The sequence below is a fragment of the Pristiophorus japonicus genome, chromosome 18 (assembly GCF_044704955.1).
Source record: "Pristiophorus japonicus isolate sPriJap1 chromosome 18, sPriJap1.hap1, whole genome shotgun sequence".
Taxonomy (NCBI): domain Eukaryota; kingdom Metazoa; phylum Chordata; class Chondrichthyes; family Pristiophoridae; genus Pristiophorus; species Pristiophorus japonicus.
The window spans coordinates 89,259,351-89,283,709 of record NC_091994.1 but is presented as its reverse complement, the minus strand read 5'-3'; the positions used below and the strand labels follow the sequence as shown (position 1 = coordinate 89,283,709).

The 24,359-nt window shown below is 46.5% G+C and overlaps 1 protein-coding gene and 1 pseudogene across 1 annotated transcript in view; one reads left to right on the top strand and one right to left on the bottom strand.

Annotated features, from left to right (window-relative positions):
* The window catches only part of agmat (agmatinase (putative)), a 33,983-nt gene extending 12,960 nt beyond the window's left edge, over nt 1-21,023 (top strand). The window contains exons 2-7 of the mRNA XM_070860946.1: nt 6,362-6,564; nt 6,751-6,799; nt 10,324-10,519; nt 14,541-14,720; nt 16,928-17,012; nt 20,464-21,023. Of these exons, the coding sequence (XP_070717047.1) occupies nt 6,362-6,564; nt 6,751-6,799; nt 10,324-10,519; nt 14,541-14,720; nt 16,928-17,012; nt 20,464-20,537 (787 nt within the window). The 3' untranslated portion in view covers nt 20,538-21,023. The remainder of the gene's footprint in view (nt 1-6,361; nt 6,565-6,750; nt 6,800-10,323; nt 10,520-14,540; nt 14,721-16,927; nt 17,013-20,463) is intronic.
* On the bottom strand, nt 12,811-12,988 carry LOC139229409 (U2 spliceosomal RNA; annotated as a pseudogene).
* Nucleotides 21,024-24,359: the final 3,336 nt, after the last annotated feature.

Below are 24,359 nucleotides of genomic sequence, written 5' to 3'. Positions count from 1 at the left end.
ATCGCAGTCATTTATATCTCCTACCTGCTCTACTTCCATAAAGTGGACAGAGGGGTCTCCTTTTCGGGTAAGTTTATTCACATGGGCCACCATCTGCCGCAGCTGGGTCGCACTGTGGGGAACCACGTACTGGTTCTGTAGGGGACCCTCAGCCTGACCCACTGCGGGTGGGCCGAATCTACTCTGCCTGATGGGGCACATTGGGGCTGGTCCCAGAGGTTTAGATTCCTGCCTCTCCTCCGGGATCCCCAATGGGGCTGTGGGAGCGGGCCTGTCGGATTCTTCCTCCCTATCCTCCTCCCCACAGCCTGTTTCACTATGCTCCCCCTTCTGTACCTCGGCTGGGCTGATGAGGCACACCACTCCTTTACTGGGTGCCTTGCTTTCAGCCCAGCCAAGGGCTTTTGCCTCAGCCAGGGCCAGAGCTTTGGTGTCGGGCCGGGTGGGGATTCGAGTCTCGGGCACTTCCAGAGCTTTTGCTCCGGCTAGAACAAGGGCTGCTTTGGCTTCAGCCAGAGCCAGGGTGAGCCGATCAATTTGTTCCTGAAAGGAACGATGATCCACCCCTGCCCTGCTGTGGCACGCCTGAAGCACAGCCTGTAGCTGGAGACTCTTACCCTCTCCCAACCTTCCCTGGTTCTGAGCCTGGGCAAGTTTCTCCTGCAGTCCCCTGACGTAACCTTTTCCCTCAGTTACCTGGGACTGAAGGTACTCCCTGTGGTTGCGATAGCTTTCTCCATCTCTCTCTCATTCCTGCCTCTCCCACTTTAAATCCTGATCCAGCTTTTCCCTTTCTTTGCTGGTCTTTACTAGCTCCTCTCTCTGCTCAGCTAACTCTGTCTGCAGGACATCTACCTGCCTGTCCAAGACCTGTATTTGCTTCTGAAAGCACATCAGCCACACTGCCTTTTCCACTGATCTTTTATGATCTTTACTCTGGGTCCACCTGGCTGCTGTGTTCTCAGGCCGTTCAGCCCTCAGCAGCGCCTGCACCCACTTCCTTGAGCAGTTTATCCTTGCTGTTACATACCTAGCAATCTTACTCTCCATTTTATACTCCTCTCCACCAAGACTGACTGTCTCTTCACCCTCACTCAACGTACGTCCCATCTTTGTGGTCGCCATTGTAAGGGGAGCTTGGGGTGTGGGTTTGAATCCACACTTTCCTGAGGTTTGTACGTGCGATTTATGAGGATGGGTGAGTAACGAGGCACCAGACACAGTGGGTAAGATTGCAAAATGGCTAATGTTGTTTATTTAGAATAGTAAACACAAAGATAGAGGGCATAGGAAGAGGTCGTAAATAGCAGTAATGGCACAATCTCACTCAACAACACAAAAAATTCTCGCAACAGGGAAGGGGAAGATAAGAGGTTGAAACATTCCACCCACACACAACCCCACCTCCCACTTCCACCCTTCTTACCAATTCCTATCCTAAATTGAGTCTGTGAGGGGGTTTGGGCTGTACTCACAATCCTGTCAACTCCGAGGTTCTGGGGGCACTTATTTCAGCTTGGGTTCCCTCTGGGGTGGGTTTTACGTTGTTGGTCGGTTCGGTTTTCCTCCTCGATGTTGCGTCGGTTTCTTCTATTTGCCTCTCGGTTGGCTCCTAAGCAAAAAGCTGCTGGAGTTAAGCACACCTTTCCCAGAGCGAGGGCCCTGTGAAAAGCTGACTCAACTCCCACAAGCTGACTCCCACTGCTCGTTCTGTAGGTCCTATATTTGTATCCAATTTAGTTCTGGCCTTTTCGCGCTCAAACTCAGTTGGTGGTCCATTGTGCAAGTTTGGGCAGGGAGATAGCTTTGAATATTTAATCAGAAGATGTCACAGGTACAGGTAGGTGTGAGGATAGGGCTATTGTTTCAGTGCACATTGGTGCCTCAAGGTCTGATGGTCCATTGTAACAGTCCTGGGAATCAATCGGTTTGGGCCTCCCCTTTGATGGGCCATTAGGTAGATGATGGCCCACATTCATTAGGGGTGAGTCATATTTTCAAACTGGGCCAGGTAGTCCTCATTGGTTGAGAATTTCCCCGCTTCAGGCCCGACTCGACCCCTGATTGGCCTGCCAGAATGCACTTTTCCCCCATTGGCCAGTGCCTCTGTCTCGCTTGTGAGCCAGACTCCACAATGTCTGTATCCGCCGACATGTTTCCCAGCCTGCCAGGTCTGAGGATTTTACTTGGCCAAAAATGTTAATTTAAAATGTATAGGACGATCCCATGGTAGTTTTCGTGTCCTTAGGGTGTTCCAATAAAATGCGGCCGTGGATTTTCGAACCTTACAAAGGAATGAACGCAGCTCCGTCACATTCTGAGGCCTGGGTGCATTTTTGATGGCCTTGGTTTTCTAATCCATAGGTCTGATGCCATCAGCAGCAATCTTCCTCCCCAGGAATTCAACTTCAGATGCCATGAAGACACACTTCGAACATTTCAGCCTGAGTCCCACTTTCTCTAGACGATGTAGGACTTCTTCAAGATTGTTCAGATGTTCAGAATGTCATCTTGAAACATGACAGTTCTAGGAACGGACTTCAGTCGACTCTCCATATTCCTCTGAAAGATGGCTGCAGCCGAACGAATTCCAAAAGGACACCTGTTGTAGACAAACAGTCCTTTATGAGTGTTGATGCAGGTGAGTTTCTTCAAAGTGCCAACAAGCTCCTGTGTCATATAGGCCGACGTCAGATATAGTTTAATGAACAACTTTCCACCAGCTAGCATGGCGAACAGATCATCAGCCTTTAGTAACGGATACTGATCATGTTTCGAAAAATTGGTTAATCGTAACCTTGTAGTCTCCACAAATTCTGACAGTGACATCACTCTTCAGCACAGGAATAATAGGACTGGCCCACTCGTTAAACTCGACCGGTGATATGACGTTGGAGTCTGTCAAGCTCAATTTCAACCTTCTCCCTCATCATGTAAGGAACAGATCGAGCTTTATGATAGACAGGCCTTGCATTAGAATCCAGGTGAATCTGCACCTTGGCTCCAGTAAAATTACTAATGCCTGGTTCAAACAAAGAAGGAAATTTCTTCAACACTTGAGCACACAAAGTATCATCCACCGAGGACAATGCTTTAATATCATTCCAGTTCCACTTGATTTTCTCGAGCCAATTCCTGCCGAACAGTGTTGGACCATTACCTGGGACGATCCATAATGGTAGATCTTGAACCACACCATCATATGACACCTTGACTACTGCACTGCCAATCACCGGTATGAGTTCCTTAGTGTAGGTATGCAGCTTGGCATTGACTGGACTCAGCTTAGGCTTCACAGCCTCAGTGTCCAACAGCTTGTCGAATGTCCTTTGGCTCATTATCAACTGACTCGCACCCGTGTCCAACTCCATTGATACAGGCACGTCATTCAGCTTCACATTAACAATTATCGGCTGGCTCTTTGCCAAGAACGAATACAGATCATACACTTCCTCCTCGGGTTGTGTATCCAGGCCAGTACTAGACTGGTCATCATCAAAAATGTGATGAGCAGCAGCACGCTTGCTCAGTTGTGGGCACATTCTCTGACGATGCCCCACTTTAGAACAGCCATTACAGGAGTATTTTTTAAACCGACACTGATGAGGCCGGTGATTGCCCCCACAATGCCAACAGGGTGAAATCAGATTCGTATCAGTTGGCGGACTCTGAGCAGCTACAAATTTCACATAAGCAGTCGAGTAGGCCCTGCCATAAGCAGCTCTGCCAGAAGACAACACAATCTTGTTTACAGTACCTGCCGTGGAGCTCCGACTCTTCGATGATATCTGCCTCAAATGATCATCAGTTGTCATGCATGCCTGGGCAGTCGCAATGGCCTTTCTCAAGTCCAGCTTCTCTTCGGCCAGTAGCTTCTGGAGAATCGCATCATGGTTGATGCCCATCACGAAGAAATCTCGCAGCATGTCTTCCAACATGTTCCCAAACTTGCACAGCTCAGCAAGACGTCGTAGGTCAGTGACGAATCCCGACACATCCTGACCCCCAGCACGAACATGCGTATAGAAGCGATAGCGTGAGATGATGATCACCTCTTTTGGCTTAAGATGGTCACACACCAAAGCACACAAATCCTCGTACTCTTTGTCCGTTGGACGTAAAGACGAGAGAAGGTTCTTCATGAAGCCGTAAATTGTCGACCACAAACGATGAGGAAAACCGCCCTGCACCAAAATGTTTCAGCCTCCCCCTCCATTTTGTTGGCCACAAAATACTGATCCAGGCGGTCGATAAAATCCTCCCAATCCTCGCCCTCCACGAATCTCTCCAGAATTCCAATAGTGTCCATTTTACATGCAAAGGTTCTTAAGTTACCTCGTCGCCAAATGTAATGACTCAAGAATCTTGTTATTGTAAACTGCCTCAGGTGTAAACCTGATCCAACTTTATTCGCGGCAAAAATATCCGCGTGACATAGTACCCGCGCTTATATACCAGTGACCGCGCACACGCGCATACAGCCCGCTGACCTCCGGCAGTGGCGCCCTCTGGTGTCTGGTGACCCCAAGCATCAATTCATAACAAGTATCAATTCAGGCACATTGCTGTGGCAGTTCAATGGCAGGCTTGTTAAGAGTCTAACTAGGAGGATGACACACTGACAGGAAGGAATACTCTGTCCAAACTTAAACCAATTGGGCCAGATTTTGCTCTCAAAATAACAGCGAGGCAGTTATTTATGTATAAATGGTACAGCAACTTCAGGCCAAGAGCAGATACGCGTTTAAATGCCAATATCTAAAAGTTGCTGTCTGAGTTGTGCCGCTCCACTGTTAGTTTTGCGAAAACGCATCTCTCTGTCTGCCTCACCATTGATCCGCATTGAATGGTATGAAGTTGATGTATTTGCGCAGTAGATACAAACTAAATTCGCCACAGTAAGTTAAATATTTTCATTTCAAGTCTAGGTACCCTTTTAACAACATGATAAGTGTTAATTACTGCCAAACAATCTCTCTGGCTCTGAAAATTAACAAGTGTGGAGTCTCATTCCTTCAGATTTTAATTGTTGTTTGAGATTTGTTTTTTTTTTACTTTTCCTTTGTCTCTTTTCGCTCGTTGTTAAAGCAATCTTTATTCCCCTCTCCTTATTGATTTGACATTGAATTCACCCATTCACATTTGCACTATTTATTTAAACAATCCTTCAATCTGATGGGTTCACGATACACTGTTCACTCCGGTCCCAGGTGCCCTGTTTCCCTCACTGTGACATTATCAGTTTGCAGTTTCAACGACTTGCGGCGCAAAAAATGTAAAAACCTAGGCGTGCACGGGCAAATCTAACTAACGGCAGACTCCATTAGATGCCATGCTACAGCAAATTATGGCCCAATGTCCAGTACAAAAGTTGCGACACAGGTTAGCAAGGCCATAAGAAAAAGCAATCCAAGGACTCGGGTTTATTTCTAGAGGGATAGAATTGAAAAGTAGGAAAGTTATGTTAAACCTGTATCGAACCTTGGTCAGACCACACTACTGCGTACAGTTCTGGGCGCCATATTATGAAGAGGATATAAAGGCATTGGAGAGGGTGCAGAGAAAATGTACAAGGATGATACCAGAAATGCGAGGGTATACATATCAGGAAAAAAGGCGGCTGAGGGGTGACCGAATAGAGGTCTTTAAAATTATGAAAGGTTTTGATAGAGCAGATTCAGAGAGAATGTTTCCACATGTGGGGAAGAACATAACTAGAGGCCATCAATATAAGATAGTCACCAAGAAATCCAATAGGGAATTCAGAAGAAACCTCTTTACCCAGAGAGTGGTGAGAATGTGGAACTCGCTACAACAGGAAGTGGTTGAAGTGAATAGTATAGATGCATTTAAGGGGAGGGTAGACCAGCATATGAGAGAGAAGGGAATAGGAGGTTATGCTGATAGAGTTAGATGAGGAAAGATGGGAGGAGGCTCGAGTGGAGCATAAACGGTTCGGTCGAATGGTCTGTTTCTATGCTATATATCCTATGTAATATATAATCCTATGTAATATATAATGTAATTTTCAAAAGAAAGCTGTCAAATGCCAATTGATAAAACAGTAAACGATGTATCCTGCCCACTTTTCACACAGAGGGGATATCAATCAAACTCTAAATATGGGTAAGCAATTAGAATCATCCAGTCCAGCAACTTGTAGGGACAGCAAACTGTGTTATACCTGATCTGGAAGCATTTGATGCTGAGAATGGTCACCTAGCAAATTACATCCCTCAGCTTAAAGAGAAAATTGGCAAAAGAAAGTACCAAGTTTTATATTGTCTGAAGGAAACTGTTTACGATGTCATTATATATTCAGAATAAGGAGAAAATCCGACAATTTTGTTTTTACATTTAGATTTGGACCTCGACATATCCGAGCAGAGTCAGCCATGGTCAGAGCCTACAATGGTGGCACTAAGGCAGCACCTTTCGAATCTCTAATGGTGGCTGACATTGGTGACGTCAACGTGAACCTTTATGACCTGAAGGACAGCTGCAAGATGATCAGGGAATCTTTTAAGAAGATTGTCTCCACAGGCTGCATACCACTCATTATGGGTATGGAAGGGCATGCCGGTCTGAATCAGCAGCTCTTAGGGGGAGGGGAGGGGGGGGGGGGGAAAGAGGGGGAAGCGAGGAAAGGAGAACAAATGGAATAAAATTCAGGAAAAGACAAAAGGGAATTTTAAATCTTTTTAGGCTGCATAGCAAATATACTAATTATGTCTGTCTGGTGTGGCCTAGGTGGTGATCACACGATAACATACCCCATATTGCAGACATTGGCAGAAAAGTAAGTCTCGCTACTAGATATTGTCATTGACCTGCATGGAATTTTTTGTTAACAAATCCTGAATTCTGCTTAGGGAGCTGTACTCTGCATGTAAACTGGTGCATGACCTGGGAATGCTTGATGGGGCAGTGTGGAGGTATCCTTATTTTGCATGCATATTTTGCCTGAAACTTTCCTTTTTGATCATTTGAATGAGCTGGGCTGCACTGCAAAAAAAATACGCTGTGCATGTGTGCTGGTGAGCCCTATCAGTAACGGAAAACAGTCACTAAATTCAATTTAAAACAAGGTTAAACATTTTAAAGTAGATTCTTAAAGAAAATGGGAAAACACAGCTGGATTTTAAAAATTATTTTATTCTCTCTGACCTTTTCTCCTCTGCTCCTCTCCTAAATGTTGTAAACATTGGGGTTCATTTCTGTGGCTATTGGCCGATCAACTATTTCGCCATTACTTAAGCAGCTTTACAGGCGGCTGAAGGCCGAGGTCCAACAAAAAAACCGCGACCTAAAGAATAGTTGGTGGGTGGAGAAAGCCCAGGAGATCCAGCAGTTAGCCGACAACCACGACGTGCGAGGATTCTTCAGCGCAGTCAAGTCCACCTACGGTCCAAGCACCCAAGGCCCCACCCACTGCTGGCCAAGAACAGAGAGGCACTCATTAAGGAGACTGAGGCAGTCAGGGCCCGCTGGAAGGAGCACTTCGAAGATCTCCTTAACCGAGACTCTGCCTTCGATGCGAGTGTCCTCGACTCCATCCCGCAGCATGCTACCCGCCACCATCTCAGTAAAACTCCAGCCCTGCACGAGGTAGAAAAGGCCATCCGTCAGCTCAAGAACAAAAAGGCATCAGGAGCAGATGCAATCCCCGCTAAGGCACTAAGGTATGGCGGAGAAGCACTATTGGCACGAATGCATGACCTGACCGCTTATCTGAAAGGAGGAGAGCATGCCAGGAGATCTCAGAGATGCCGTAATCGTGATCATCTTCAAAAAAGGATAAGTCCGACTGCGGTAACTACAGAGGAATCTTCCTGCTGTCGGCCACTGGCCATTGCAAGAATCCTCTTCACTCGTCTTCTCCCCGTGGCTGAAGAGCTCCTCCCAGAGTCGCAATGCGGATTCCGTCCACCAAGGGGTACAACTGACATTATCATCACCACGTGACAACTACAAGAGAAATGCAAGGAACAGCATCAACCCTTGTACATGGCCTTCTTTGACCTCACAAAGGCCTTTGACACAGTCAACCATGAGGGACTATGGAGCGTCCTGCTCCGTTTCGGCTGCCCCAAAGGTTTGTCACCATCCTCTGCCTGCTCCATGATGACATGCAAGCCATGATCTTGACCAACGGATCCACCACAGACCCAATCCACGTCCAGACCGGGGTCAAGCAGGGCTGCATCATCGCACCAACGCTTTTCTCGATCTTCCTTGCTGCAATGCTCCATCTCACTCTCAACAAGCTCCCCGCTGGAGTGGAACTAAACTATAGAGCCAAAGGGAACCTGTTCAACCTTCGCCACCTCCAGGCCAGATCCAAGGTCGTCCCATCCTCTGTCATCAAACTACAGTACGCGGACAACGCTTGATTCTGCGCACACTCAGAGGCCAACTTCAAGCCATCGTTAACAACTTCACCGAGGTGTACAAAAGCATGGGCCTTATGCTAAACATCTGTAAAAACACGAAGGCAGAATATTATTTGAATGGCGGCAGACTAGGAAAAGGGGAGGTGCAATGAGACCTGGGTGTCATGGTTCATCAGTCACTGAAAGTGGGCACGCAGGTACAGCAGGCGGTGAAGAAGGCAAATGGTATGTTGACCTTCATAGCTAGAGGATTTGAATATAGAAGCAGGGAGGTCTTACTGCAGTTGTACAGGGCCTTAGTGAGGCCTCACATGGAATATTGTGTTCAGTTTTGGTCTCCTAGTCTGAGGAAGGACATTCTTGCTATTGAGGGAGTGCAGCGAAGGTTCACCAGACTGATTCCAGGGATGGCTAGGCTGTCATATGAGGAGAGACTGGATGAACTGGGCCTTTATTCACTGGAGTATAGAAGGATGAGAGGGGATCTCATAGAAACATATAAGATTCTGATGGGACTGGACAGGTTAGATGCAGGAAGAATGTTCCTGATGTTGGGGAAGTCCAGAACCAGGGGACATAGTCTTAGGATAAGGAGTAGGCCATTTAGGACTGAGATGAGGAGAAACATCTTCACTCAGAGAGTTGTTAACCTGTGGAATTCCCTGCCGCAGAGAGTTGTTGTTGCCAGTTCACTGTATATATTCAAGAGGGATTTAGATATGGCTCTTATGGTTAAGGGGATCAAGGGGTACGGAGAGAAAGCAGGGAAGGGGTACTGAAGGAATGATCAACCATGATCTTATTGAATGGCGGTGCAGGCTCATAGGGCCGAATGGCCTACTCCTGCACCTATTTTTCTATGTAAGACAAAGGTCCTCAACCAACCTGACCTCGCCACACAGCACTGCCCTCGGTCATCAGAATCCATGGCACGGCCTTGGACAACGTGGACCATTTTCCATACTTCGGGAGTCTGCTGTCAGCGGGGGCAGACATCAGTGACTAGGTCCAACAACGCCTCCAGTGCGCCAGTGCAGCCTTCGGTCGCCTGAGGAAGAGAGTGTTTGAAGACCAGGACCTCAAATCTGGCACCAAGCTTATGGTCTTCAGGGCAGTAGTGATACCCGCCACCCTATATGGCTCAGAGACATGGACCATATACAGCAGACAGCTCAAAGCGCTGGAGAAGTACCACCAACACTGCCTCCGCAAGATCCTGCAAATCCACTGGGAGGATAGATGCACCAACGTCAGTGTTCTCGCTCAGGCCAACATCCCCAGCATCGAAGCACTGACCACGCTCAACCAGCTCAGTTGGGCGGGCCACATCGTCCGCATACCCGTCATGAGACTCCCTAAGCAAGCGCTCTACTCGGAACTCCTACACGGCAAGCGAGCCCCAGGCGGGCAGAGGAAATGTTTCAAGGACACCCTCAAAGCCTCCTTGATAAAAGTGCAGTGCAACATCCCCACCGCCACCTGGGAATCCCTGACCCAAGACCGCCCAAAATGAAGGAAGAACATCCGGGAGGGCGCTAAACACCTCGAGTCACGTCGCCGAGAGCATGGGGCACTGAGGCCAATTGCATCACCACAACTCCTTCCCAGCTGTGGTCAGCTCACTCAGCACAGACCAGAGATTGAATTTGGGGCCTTCCTGGAGCGTTGGCCTTAGCTACGCCCCACACTGAACTGTCACAAGAACTGGCACAGAAGCTAAGTTAAAGGAAATTTCTGGAAAAATAACATTAAAAATCAGATCAAAGAACAGAAGGTTAGACGGACAAAGTAAGGGCAAAAGCAGCAACTGGGTACGTGGAGGAGGAATTGGAAGGTTTGCATAAACACTCACTGCTTGTTCTTGTGAAGTCTGACTCGTTGATTATAAGGCCCATCCCATCATGGCTTCCTGTTGTTTTGTTTGTATCAGATACGGTCCAGTCGGATTGGTTCACATCGATGCACACGCTGACACAAGTGATGTTGTCCTCGGGGAGAAAATATGTCATGGAACGCCATTCAGGCGATGTGTGGATGAGGGGTTGCTGGACTGTAAACGGGTGGTACAGATCGGGCTCCGGGGTTCTACGTATGAACCAGATGGTTACATTTGGGGCAGAGAACAGGTCAGTTGCTTTTTTAATTTTATTTCCTCCCCTCTTTATCCCCCTTGCATGGCTGAGGGGTTGGACAGGGTGAACTGTGGACTGGGCTCTGCTAATTCTGATTTCCCCACAACTCTTCTCCCCTTCCTTCCTTTTCTGAATCCACCCAAGTCTCCCTGGCTTACATTTCCACAGGTGCCAGAGGCCACTATCCATTTGTGAGCCTGCACAGTGAGGGTCCAGGACCAGGGGTCACAGTCTAAGGATAAGGGATAAGCCATTTAGGACCGAAGTGAGGAGAACTTTCTTCCCCTAGAGAATTGTGAACCTGTGGAATTCTCTACCACAGGAAGTTGTTGAGGCCAGTTCGTTAGATATATTCAAAAGGGAGTTAGATGTGGGCTAACTCCCTTTTGAAGGAGAGAAAGGCAGGAATGGGGTACTGAAGTTGCATGATCAGCCATGATCATATTGAATGGCGGTGCAGGCTCGAAGGGCTGAATGGCCTACTCCTGCACCTATTTTCTATGTTTCTATCTCTCAACAGTCTATATGTTCGGATCACAGCTGAGCCTCATCTTGTACTCACCCACACGGCGATATGTGTGTGCACTAGGTCCGTGTAGCAGAGCTGGTCTCCAGTCGTTCTGGTTAATCCTTGCCACTGGACCAAGCCCTAGCCACCACACGTTAACAAAATCCTCGCACAGGCATCTTCCACCCTTCAGGATGTAGTTCGGGACCTGGAATTTTAGGACCTTCATTGAAACACCTGTGAACTCTTTGACGTGGAAGCAAGTCATCCTTGACTCGAGGGACTGCCTATGGTGATGATGATGACTCACCCAAAGTCCACAAACCAGGGTTCACTCAAAAGCAAACAGGAACAGGAAGCAGGGCTGATTTCCCCCCCTTTCCTGAGACAGGGACACTTGGGCTGGTTATAGCACTCCATTTGCCACCTGACTGAGATCAGCTAATTAAACATAGACCAGGGATTGAACCTGGGACTCACCTGGCCTGTACGATGAGCTGCTCTCTGACTTAGACAACCGGAAAATGGAAGAACACTTATATATTGATCTGCAACAACAACAACTTGCATTTATGTAGCACCTTTAATGTAGTAAAATGACTCGAGGCACTTCACAGGTGCGTTTTCAATCAAAATTAGACACGGAGCCACGTGAGCATGTACTAGGACAGGTGACTAAAAGCTTGGTCAAAGACGTAAGTTTTAAGGATCCTCTTAAAAGAGGGGAACAAGATGGAGAGGTTTAGGGAGGGTATTCTAGCTTAGTGCCCAGCCAGCTGAAGCCATCCCCATTGTGAATGGGAGCAGCCGAGGGTGACTCACCCTCTTCGGGAAAAAGCACAAGGTCTTCTCAATTCACCTCCACAACATTCTCTCTAATGTTCTCCCCTCATCGATAGGGAATTCATGACATCAGCAAATCGTGAGCACAAACTCCCACCTTACCACCATGCTACAGGGTGACACAGCCCCAGCTGCGTGCAGTTTTGGTTTCCGTATTTGCGAAAGGATATGCTTGCTTTGGAGGCAGTTCAGAGAAGGTTCACGAGGTTGATTCCGGAGATGAGGAGGTTGACTTATGAGGAAAGGTTGAGTAGGTTGGGCCTCTACTCATTGGACTTCAGAAGAATGAGAGGTGATCTTATTGAAACGTATAAGATTATGAAGGAGCTTGACAAGGTGGATGCAGAGAGGATGTTTCCACTGATGGGGGAGACTAGAACTAGAGGGCATGATCTTAAAATAAGGGGCCGCCCATTTAAAATGAGATGAGGAGGAATTTCTTCTCTGAGGGTTGTAAATCTGTGGAATTCGCTGCCTCAGAGAGCTGTGAAAGCTGGGACATTGAATAAGACAGAAATAGACAGATTTTTGAGTGATAAGGGAATAAAGGGTTATGGGGAGCAGGTAGGGAAGTGGAGCTGAGTGCATGATCAGATCAGCCATGATCTTATTGAATGGCGGAGCAGGCTCGAGGGGCCATATGGCCTACTCCTGTTCCTATTTCTTATGTTCTTATGAATACACCAGTCCCCCTAGAAAATGTTGGTTGCCTTTGTTTGAAAAGTAATTGATCTCTGCTGTTACTTCTGTGCGTTTACACCCACGGAAGGGCTAAAGCTCTCTCTGCTGTGTATGAGCACAGAGCCCATGTGGCAGGGCATGGCTGACTAAATTGAGAAAGTTTTTTATTTATCCAATTTCGTTCCAGATCAACTCTAACGCCAAAGATCACTTTGCGCCAATGTGTTTGATCTTAGGCCAAAAGGCCGAGAGGCGAAGTTGCACCGTTCCTGGAAACATTGCAATACCAGGTCGGTGCATGGAGTGGACGGGGCAAGCCCCTGATCCAGCTCCCTGTCCAAAAATCAATTCAATATCATGTCCCCATAGGGGATATTAAACTGATAAGAACAGATACTACACTTGATCTTAGCCAAAAGGCGAGACTAAATTGAGAAAGTGGAGAGCCAAGAGTCCCTGTTCCATTATAGACCTTTGTCATCCTTGCATTGCAACAATCAGTAAACAGGTGATTGTGTGATTCTTTTAAGTATCTACGGCTGCAATTCAGGTGTTATTGCTAAAGTCTATTTTCAACTTTTTTTTTTAAAAACACATAATTGTATGGGAACCACTAACAGCTAATTTCCCACATGCACGATGTATCATTGATCCAGCAAGGACTAATGAGGCGTTGTGTATTATTTAGTTTTTCAATTGCAAGACTCTGAGAGAATGGACAGTTCAAAGGATTTGTTCTCTGTGGTGAAAAGTTTAAATTCCATGGAACACAAGCTAAATAGGAATAAAAAGAAAAATCAGGGGAACCCTTTCACCCAAAGGGTAATCAAATTGTGACATATGCTAATGAAGGACACTGAAGGCCGGTACAAATGGGATCTGGAAACAATTAGATGCGTTTCTGGAGCGAGAATGGATGGAAGGATATGGTCAGAAGGTGGGCAAGTGGGATGGAGGGTGTAATGTATTTGCTTCATGGGTTGTTTGCTTAAGAATTCATAGCAACAAATTGCAATTAAGAACTAGTTGGTTTATTAACAAAAGTTTAACAATCACACTACACATTACCAGTTCATCCACCAGGCTCACAACTGTATACCTTATCGTGGATGACCTAGACTCAACTGACTGGGGTTTTATTGAGTCTTGTGAACATTGTGACTGGCTAAGCCACTCACAATGCAACAGCTCTACAACTATTTTAATAGAAACTTAAAATCAAGTAGCCCCTTTTGTAAGGGCACTAGAACCCACAAATTTCCAAATTAACTGGGAACTTTAAATGGTCAAATTAAATTAACATTCTGTTCCTGGGGGTGATGATGCACTCCAGTTCCTCTGGCGCCCACCTCTCGCAGTAGGCCGCGAGCATACCGGTGCATAGCGCGAGCTCCACCTCCAGGGACACACACTTGTTTTCTGTTTCGAAGAGGATATCTTCGCTCTCGAACAGAATACACTACAACTCTTTTTGGGGGGACAAAATAAACATTAGATCAAGTGCCCCCCCCCCGATCTGGGGGACACTCCCGACACTTTTAACTGCCCTCTTTTTAAAAAAAAATGTTTTGTTTTTTTTTGGTGTTTTTTTGTGATTTTTTTTGTGGCGTTAAAATCATATATTTTACAAGTGCCCCCTATAAAAGGGGAGGGGGACACTAAAACCAGAATACACTATACACCTGTCAGCACACTCGCAGGTGCTTACATCACAGAGGGTGTTGATGAATAAGTGGGATTGAGGGATATGGTGAGAAAGTATTTTGAAATGCATCCTTGAATCAACCTGTTTGGGGCCTTTTCTTTTCCTATCTTATGTTCAGGTGATTTCTGGAAACTGGGTCTCTGGTTCCTGTAGTACTTATAGTCAGTTCATTCAAACCCATGTCTACTGGAGTAAAACAATGGTTTCAAACTCAAATCATTCAGCTTTTAGTCCTTTCATCATCAATGCTTTTCATCCTGAGTGTTTAACATTTCCAGGGATTTCGAGTGGTTACTGGACAGGATTGTTGGCTACGTTCCCTTGCTCCACTTATGAAGGAAGTGAGGCAGCAGATGGGGGATGGCCCTGTGTACATCAGTTTTGATATCGATGGCCTGGACCCAGCCTATGCTCCTGGTACTGGAACCCCTGAGATCGCAGGTCTTCAACCCAGTCAGGTAACTGAGCACAATAAGTATCCCACACTATAGAAATACAGCGGACAAATGGAGTATCTGCGAAAGTTTCTCCGCAGCGAAGGGGTGATACTGGCCTTTAGTACTTGTTCTACAGTCACAGGGGGCTCCTGCTTCAAAGCTCGTATGCAACTCTGATATATCATTTCAATCCTGCTAATGTGCTAATCTTCTGTTTTAGAAGCTCGTGGAGTAGAGGACCAACTTACACAGTGCACTGACCAGTTGTTCACGGGGAGAGCAACAGAGACATAGGGAGAGAGAAAGGAGAGTAACAGAGAAAAACACAGATAAAGGAGAGTAACAAGCACAGGGAGTATCAAAGCAAAACAGAGAGAAAGGGAATAACAACAACAACCTGTATTTATATAGCGCCTTTAACGTAAAACATCCCAAGGCGCTTCACAGGAGTATTATAAGGCAAAAGATTTGTAACCTAGCCACATAAGGAGAAATGAGGGCAGATGACCAAAAGTTAGGTCAAAGAGGTAGGTTTTAAGGAGCGTCTTAAAGGAGGAAAGAGAGGCGGAGAGGTTTAGGCAGGGAGTTCCAAAGCTTAGAGCCTAGGCAACAGAAGGCATAGCCACTAATGGTTGAGTGACTATAATCATCGATGCTCAAGGGGGCAGAATTAGAGGTGTGTAGATATCTTGGGGGGTTGGGGGGGAACATAAGAACATAAGAATTAGGAACAGGAGTAGGCCATCTAGCCCCTCGAGCCTGCTCCGCCATTCAACAAGATCATGGCTGATCTGGCCGTGGACTCAGCTCCACTTACCCGCCCGCTCCCCGTAACCCTTAATTCCCTTATTGGTCAACATTGCGGGGGCTGAAGGAGATTACAGAGATAGGGAGGGGCGAGGCCATGGAGGGATTTGAAAACAAGATTGAGAATTTTGAAATCGTGGCGTTGGTTAACCGGAAGCCAATGTAGATCAGCGAGCACAGGGGTGGTGGGTGAGCGGGACTTGGTGTGAGTTAGGACACGGGAAGCCGAGTTTTGGATTACCTCAAGTTTACGTAGGGTAGAACATGGGAGGCCAGCCAGGAGTGCGTTGGAATAGTCAAGTCTAGAGGTAACAAAAACATGGACGAGGGTTTTAGCAGCAGATAAGCTGAGGCAAGGATGAAGATGGGCAATGCTGGAGGTGGAAATAGGCGGTCTTAGTTATGCCGTGTATAGGTGGTCAGAAGCTAATTTCAGGGTCAAATATGACACCAAGGTTGCGAACAGTATGGTTCAGCCTCAGAGCAGAGAGTAACCAAGGCATGGAGTAACAGAGAGAAAAGAGGGAAAGTAACAGAGAAAAACGGAGAGACACAGATGGACAACAGACACAGGTAGAGACTAACAGAGACATAGGGAGAAAGTAACAGAGAGAAACACAGACAGAAAGGTGTAGGGTAACATACAGGAAGAGGTACTTCTGTTGACACTGTACAAACCAGGATTGAGATATGTCCGATCTTGACAATGTTTAGATGGATGAATCAGGTAAGTTATCTCTATCTGAAAATAGTTGGGACTGCACCATTGTGTTGTGCCCCAGAACATAAATCAATAGATAGAGAAAATTGAGAATGCACCACTCATATTTCAGGATATTATGACCATTTTTCCCAGAAATGATGTGAAAATATTAGTTAATTAAATTTTTTTAAGCTATTAGTTAATTAAATTTTTTTAAGCAATTGTATTTTCACAAACTTGAAAAAATAGAACCTAGATAAAAGGCGATAAATATGTTAATTGAAGTTTTTTCCTCAGACAGTAAATAATAAATGGTTTGTTATCTATTTTTGGTGCTTTTGGTTGAAGAATTACCCGGGGCACTGGGAGAACTTCCTGAAAATAATGTTACAGGATCTTTTACATGAGCAGGCAGATAGGGCCTTGGTTTAAATCCCATCTGAAAGGCAGCACTTCCAATGTACTGGAATGCCAGCATAGATTATATACATAACTCCTCGAGTCTGACTCAGAGGCGAGAGTACGACCATTAACCGAGTTGACACTGAGCCAAGTATCCAATTATGTGACACTTACAGTATGGGAAACATTTGAGAGAATTGACTTCACGAATATAGTATTAAAGATATAAAAAGAAAATTTTTGGTTATTCAGATTATTTATAAGAAATCATTCAATATAACAAAGAAATAAAAAGCTACTGTTTGTGTGTTCACAGGCTTTGGAAATCATCCAGGGGTGTCGGGGAATGAAAATAATCGGCTGTGACTTGGTTGAGGTCTCACCTCCGTACGATACTTCCGGTAAGAAAACAATGAAACTAAAATGTTACATTATTATAACTGTGAGTTTCTATCAACCTCCATAAACGAGTAGGTTTCGATGACAGCTTGAATGAGTTGGTAGTACTGTCACCACTGAATCAGAATGTTGTGGATTCGAGCCTCATTCCAGGGGCTAGAACCTCCATTTTGTTTGGCTGCTTAACGCCCACTTTACCGCTGAAATGACATACAACGCCCAGATAGCGCCCATTTTGGCACAAAATGGAAACTGACGGGCTTTTTTAGGAGACTTATCGCCGAGTGTTATTTTCCCAATGGGCTTAACGCCGAGAAAAAATGTTACTGCCGCCCACTTTTTGGGGGCGGAATCAGCAGGATGGGCGAATTCAACGCCCATATTATCGCCCAGCGTTACTTTCCGCACGGAAATAATGCCAAGGTTCAATATTAGCGTCCGCCGACTGTTTTTTGTCGTAAAGAGCATTTTGACCCAAACTAGCGGCCATGGAGATCGGCCACCGTCAATTTCACCACCTCGCACACATATCGCCCACAATATCGCTTGCTCAAAAAAACGCCCACAAAAAGTGGAACTAACCGGGACAAATCACAGCGTTATGGACGCCACGTTGTAGATTACATGTCACGTCCTTTAAAAGGCTGCTGTGCTTCAACCTCGGCGGAGTTCGGATGTACTCTGCAGGTCGTTGGAGTTGATGTGAACATCTCTAAAAACATCTTGACCACACTGTGACCGATTGGAATTGAAGAGGTGTGCTCGTCGGGACATTCCTCGTTTGTGTGCAATCGGTGGCACAGAGCACTACTGCAATGGGGCCTGTCCTTTCTCACCGTCTCTTGGTGAGCAAATACATGCAGCAGACTCCACATCACCGAAGGAATGTTACACTGCATTATGTGCACAATGAACAAAGTGACAGACAGATGAGGAGAACCAGACATTATACCCCCCGCAAGTACAAGGAGAAACATTCTTACCTCGACTTGCCCGACACCACCTGCCTTCGGAGACTGCGCTTCCACAAAGAGGTTATCACTGAGGTATGGCAGCTGATAAGGGCAGACCTGCAGCCTGCCAGCACCATCAGAACTGCACTGTCCATCGAGGTCAATGTCACCGCAGCACTGTCGTTCTATGCCTCGGGTTCTTTTCAGGCCACAGCTGGCGACATTTGCGGACTTTCTCAGCATGCCACACATTGCTGCATTAGACAGGCCACTGAAGCCCTGTACGCATGCAGGAGGGACTTGATCAGCTTCCCTATTACCAGGGAGGCATAGAGTGAGAGGGCTCTAGGTTTCTCCAGAATTGCAAACTTCCCCAAGGTGAAGGGAGCAATAGACTGTACTCACATCGCGATGTGGGCACCTTTTCAGGATGCCGAGGTTTTCAGGAACCGCAAGGGATTCCACTCCCTGAATGTCCAACTGGTTGTCGACCACCAGCAAATTATACTGGAAGTGAATGTTCAATTTCCGGGCAGCATCCATGATGCGCACATCCTGCATGAGAGCACTGTATCTGACTTGTTTAACAATCAGCCATAAGGTCAATGCTGGATGCTTGGTGACAAAGGATATGGCCTCGCCACCTGGCTGATGACCTCCCCTGCGTGACACCCACACCGAGGCCAAGAGGCGATACAATGAGAGCCACAGAGCAACTCGCAATATCGTGGAGAAAACCATTGGAGTGCTGAAGCAGCACTTTAGATGCCTGGACCACTCAAGAGGCAAGCTCCAATACCACCCTGAGCAGGTAGCTCAATTTGTGATGGTGTGCTCCATGCTACACAACTTAGCTATCAGGAGGGGACAAGAATTGCCTGATGAGTCTGACAGTCCATCTCACCAGAGAGAAGAAGAGGAGGATGAGGAGGTGGATGCTGACATCGGCCCAGACAATCAGGCTGATGCTAAAGCCATGCCCCCACCCCCCTGTAGATCACATGAAAGGGCCCATGGTGGCAGGATAGCTGCAAGAGCCTTATGTCAGGAGCTCATCAATGATCACTTTGCCTGAAAGAACGTTGTTGTTATTTCCAAGGCTGACACACTGCTGGGTGTGCAGGTCATACATCAATGGTGGGCATCACCTTGGTGACAGTGAAAGTTTAAGTTGATTGAAGTTAAGTGTCATTGTACCCTTTGATGTTAAGGAATCACCAGCGTGTAATGGTACAGTTATCTGAGCCAATGAGCTGCAAGGTTTTGTAAAATAAAAAACATTTAAACCAAACATTAGTCTGAAATCATCAGTATTTCTGTACAAACTAGCCGTTCCCCCCACCCTCCCCCTTCTCCTTCTTACCTCTACCCCTTTCCCTTCCCCTCCTGACTCCAAATCACCTGGCCGAGGAGGTCCTCAGGCGATGCTTCATTGGGGGGAGGGGGGTGACGGCCGAAGTGCTGCTTGGACAGATACGGGAGAGGATGGTCCCGAGGTGGGAGCATGCTCCGAACCACAAGCAAGATGTTGCTGCTGGTTCATATGTGGTTGGCAATGGGGGTGCGTCACGGTGATCCGGGACCACTGGGAGCCCTCTGCCACCAGTGTTTCTGGCTACTAGCTCCAGGGTCTCCTCCATCCCTTCCATGTTATATGTTATTTGTTGGACAAAAACTCGGTGCCAACTATGTTCTTGGTGCTTAGTAGGCTTTTTGCTGTTGGTGAATCTCCCTCGTGCCTCCCACAACAGCCAAACAAGCACACACCACACCCATACATGCTTTCAGTCCCTCTCAGCTCCCTCTCTCTCTCCTCTTCTGATGATGTCATGATGACCCTTGACCTCTTGAATCACAGGAATCGGTCGATGCCATACCGTTGCCAAGGACGGCCACACTTTACGACAGATGATCAGCAAAATTTAACGTTGCCACTCATTTGATATCGCTCGCGGTGACGCCCATTTTCAAAAATGTAAACTAGGTGTTTTGAAAATCCTTTTTTACTGCCCACACCAGAAATAACGCCCATTTTTGGGCGATAAGCACAAAAGTGGGGGTTCTAGCCCCAAGACTTAAGCACATAATCCAGGCTGACACTCCATTGCAGAACTGAGGGAGTGCGGCATTGTTGGAGGAGTTACCCTTTGAGTGAAACTCAGAATACCTGTTTGGGTGAATATATAAATTCGGGAAATTCTGCCCACATTTTCTGTGAATTAAAAGTAATAGGTGGCAAATTGTGGGTGGCACGCCCTGGATTTCCTGATGGGCATAGCTGGCTGGCAAGGCTCGCCCTGATAGTGCTCACTGCGAAAACTATCCCGCATGCGCCGCTGTGGGCAATACTAACACTCAGTACTATCCATACTACTCAGTATAACCCATCACCAGCTGTTATGGGTAATAAATATATTAAATACTGTATAAAAGGAAAGTCGGAGGGGAAAAGGGTCAATATCGATTTATTTCAACATGTTCACAAGTCTGTTTCTTTCAGGTAACACTGCTCTGACAGCTGCCAATCTGCTCTTCGAGATGCTCTGTGTTCTACCCAATGTTAAGTACTACTGAGCTTTATATGGTCTTTGGCTCACACGGCTACTGTTAGCTCACATTGATTATTACACTCGTTATAATTCAATCCATTTCGTAACTGCTTTGTTCCACTGAATCTGCATTCCTGTCCAACTACAGATGTTTTAGAAAACACTCCGAACATGTTGCACAACGGACTCAAACTTTAAGCAACTGGTAATGTGCAGCACTTCACATGAAAAAGCCTCAGTCGCAACTGGGTATGCTATATGTGAAAAATTGCAGAAACATCTATATGTTGTAACAATTTTCCTGATTATAATGCAACCGTCTTAACCATTTTTCTTATTCAATGTTACAAACTTCCACCTTAAGCAGCCTGTTAAACTGCAGCCGATTCATGGCACGGATTGGCAGTGCAGATCCGAAAATATTTCCAAATTGACTCTTTATATTGTTTGTGGCTATGATTTATAACTTTTGATTTTCAGAATGCACTAATAAACAGTAATGATTTGTAAAGCGGGAAAGTGACATACCTGGAATTTTTACTGGGATTAGTTTGTGAACAATGACGATGATAATAGCAGATTAACCTTTTGTCTTCATAGTGAAGACGTTACAGTATCTTCGAAGTGATTTGTGAACGAGTCATTTATTAAAAGCCAACGCCCATCTACTGAGACAGCTCACTTGATGTGGAACCATACCGTTGGTGGGTTTCTTGGTGGTTACCTTGGCTACAAAAGGGTTGTTAGCAATGATTCCCCCTCATTTTTCCCCAGTGTGGGCCCTTTAAAGCATACACAGGATCTCCTCCAGTGCTAGTCAGCGGCCTGCGTGGGACCTCGTGATTTAGACTACTATTTATATTAAATGACATGCAAATAACACAACCTGGTTCCCAGACTCTGACTATCTCCAAGAACGCTCCCATATGTCAGAGAACAGCACATGTCCTGGAGTGACCAGCTCCCACCCTCCAGACCCTCCCCATGACTGCATTGCTCCTGACCCTCGATATCGCCCTGAAGTTAAAGGAGACCTGGTTCTATTCTTATACTATAATACAACCTTGGCCTGTGCTTGCGCAATATGTAGTTTGCACTTTTAGCTGAGGCCGGAGCTTATAATCTTTTCAGCCTTTGCCTCTGTGCTACAAGCTTTGTTTATTGTACAGCAGGTGCTTGGGCCAAATGTGTATCCCGTTCCCTAAGACCTGTTGTTCATATATAAAAAGACAATATAGAGACAAGATTGAGTTCCCTTTCTCCCATTTGCTCTACCATTAAAAATGCTAACAGGAATGTTGGGATAGATTGACTTTTAAAATTATCTTGAAACATTCTAACACATACAAAGGATCACTGGCCTGCACTTAGTTAGCTTCCTAAGGTAGCAGTAGGGGCTACAATTGTACTTCGTGCCTCTGGATTAAGGAGGGGAAGAATCTGCAAGGGATCCAGCTTCCATCAAACTGCAGCAAAAGTCAGTGCCTTAGAGGAGACAGAATCGGAAAGACAGCAGATAATGAGTACAACTGAGTTTCATTCTGAATCTGTGGAATAATCCACCGAGCATGGGGGTGCAGATCAAAATAATGAGGTAATTGGAATAAAGATGGGTGGATGATACTGTAGTTTGGGTCGTTACTCACTGCAGCATGTGGGGATGGGGTGGGGTCTACTCCCGGCATACTGTACACAATGATCCTGACCTCTACATTGGCCAGTATGAACTTAACTGTAATTATGTGCATAACATGAATCTGTATCTAGCAGGAATGTCCTCACACACACACACAACCAGACATTCACTCACACACACACACAACCAGACATTCACTCACACACACACACAACCAGACATTCACTCACACACACACAAAACCAGACATTCACTCACACACACACACAACCAGACATTCACTCACACACACACAACCAGACATTCATTCACACACACACACACACACACACACAACCAGACATTCACTCACACACACACAACCAGACATTCACTCACACACACACACACACACACAACCAGACATTCACTCACACACACACACACACACACACACACACACAACCAGACATTCACTCACACACACACACAACAACCAGACATTCACTCACACACACACACAACAACCAGACATTCACACACACACACACAACCAGACATTCACTCACACACACACACAACCAGACATTCACTCACACACACACACAACCAGACATTCACTCACACACACACACAACCAGACATTCACTCACACACACACATCCAGACATTCACTCACACTCACACACACAACCAGACATTCACTCACACACACACACACACACAACCAGACATTCACTCACACACACACACACAACCAGACATTCACTCACACACACACACACACAACCAGACATTCACTCACACACACACACACACACACACACAACCAGACATTCACTCACACACACACACACACAACCAGACACTCACACACACACACACACAACCAGACATTCACTCACACACACACACAACCACATTCACAACCAGACATTCACTCACACACACACACAACCACATTCACAACCAGACATTCACTCACACACACAACCACATTCACAACCAGACATTCACTCACACACACACACAACCAGACATTCACTCACACACACACACAACCAGACATTCACTCACACACACACACAACCAGACATTCACTCACACACACACACAACCAGACATACACACACACACACACGACCAGACATTCACTCACTCACACACACAACCAGACATTCACTCACTCACACACACAACCAGACATTCACTCACACACACACAACCAGACATTCACTCACACACACACAACCAGACATTCACTCACACACACACAACCAGACATTCACTCACACACACACAACCAGACATTCACTCACACACACACACAACCAGACATTCACTCACACACACACACAACCAGACATTCACTCACACACACACACAACCAGACATTCACTCACACACACACACAACCAGACATTCACTCACACACACACACAACCAGACATTCACTCACACACACACACACACACACACACACACACACACACAACCAGACACACACACACAACCATAAACCACAGCTGGGCATAATCTAAACACAACTTTTTCATTTATCTTATCTTCTACTTTGTTGAATCTTGTTTTCTCTGGGATCATGGTAAGATAAGTTTCTTAGAATCGAGGAAACCTTGCAACCTTTGCACGCTTGAGTGCAGTCCTGTTATGACTGTTGGCAGAATAGTTGCCAAGTGAGAATCCAACACGCAGCTTGCAAACGTACAAGCGGGGTGGCAGGAGAGCAGATTCCGGGATGGGCAGAAAAAAGCTCGAAGAGGTCAGCAGGTGAGGGGTGGGGGTTGGGGCATGGGAGGGCAGGGCGATGAGATCCTGGGGGGAGGGGCACCTGGGTGGGGGGGGGGGGTCAGGGAGAGTTGATCCCGGGGGGCAGGGTGATGTGATCCTGGGGGGGAGGGGGGGGGGGCGGGGAACCAGCAGTGGCCCAGATCTACATTGTGGGACCTGGAGGGGCACACCTGATCTCTTGGTGGGAAAGTGACTGGCCGTTACAAATCGCCTCCACTCAGTTGCTGATTGCCTGAGAACTTGTCCTGTTGTGTATGTGTGAATGTCTGTTTGTGGCAGAGGACCGGTGAGAGATTGTGGCGGTGGTGCGAATGTCTGTGGCAGAGGAGCAGCGAGAGATCGTGGCGGAGGTGCGGCAAATGATTAAGGGGGCCAGAAGAGCCGAGGTCCCAGGGGCAGCACGGGCCAGCCTACACTAGGTCT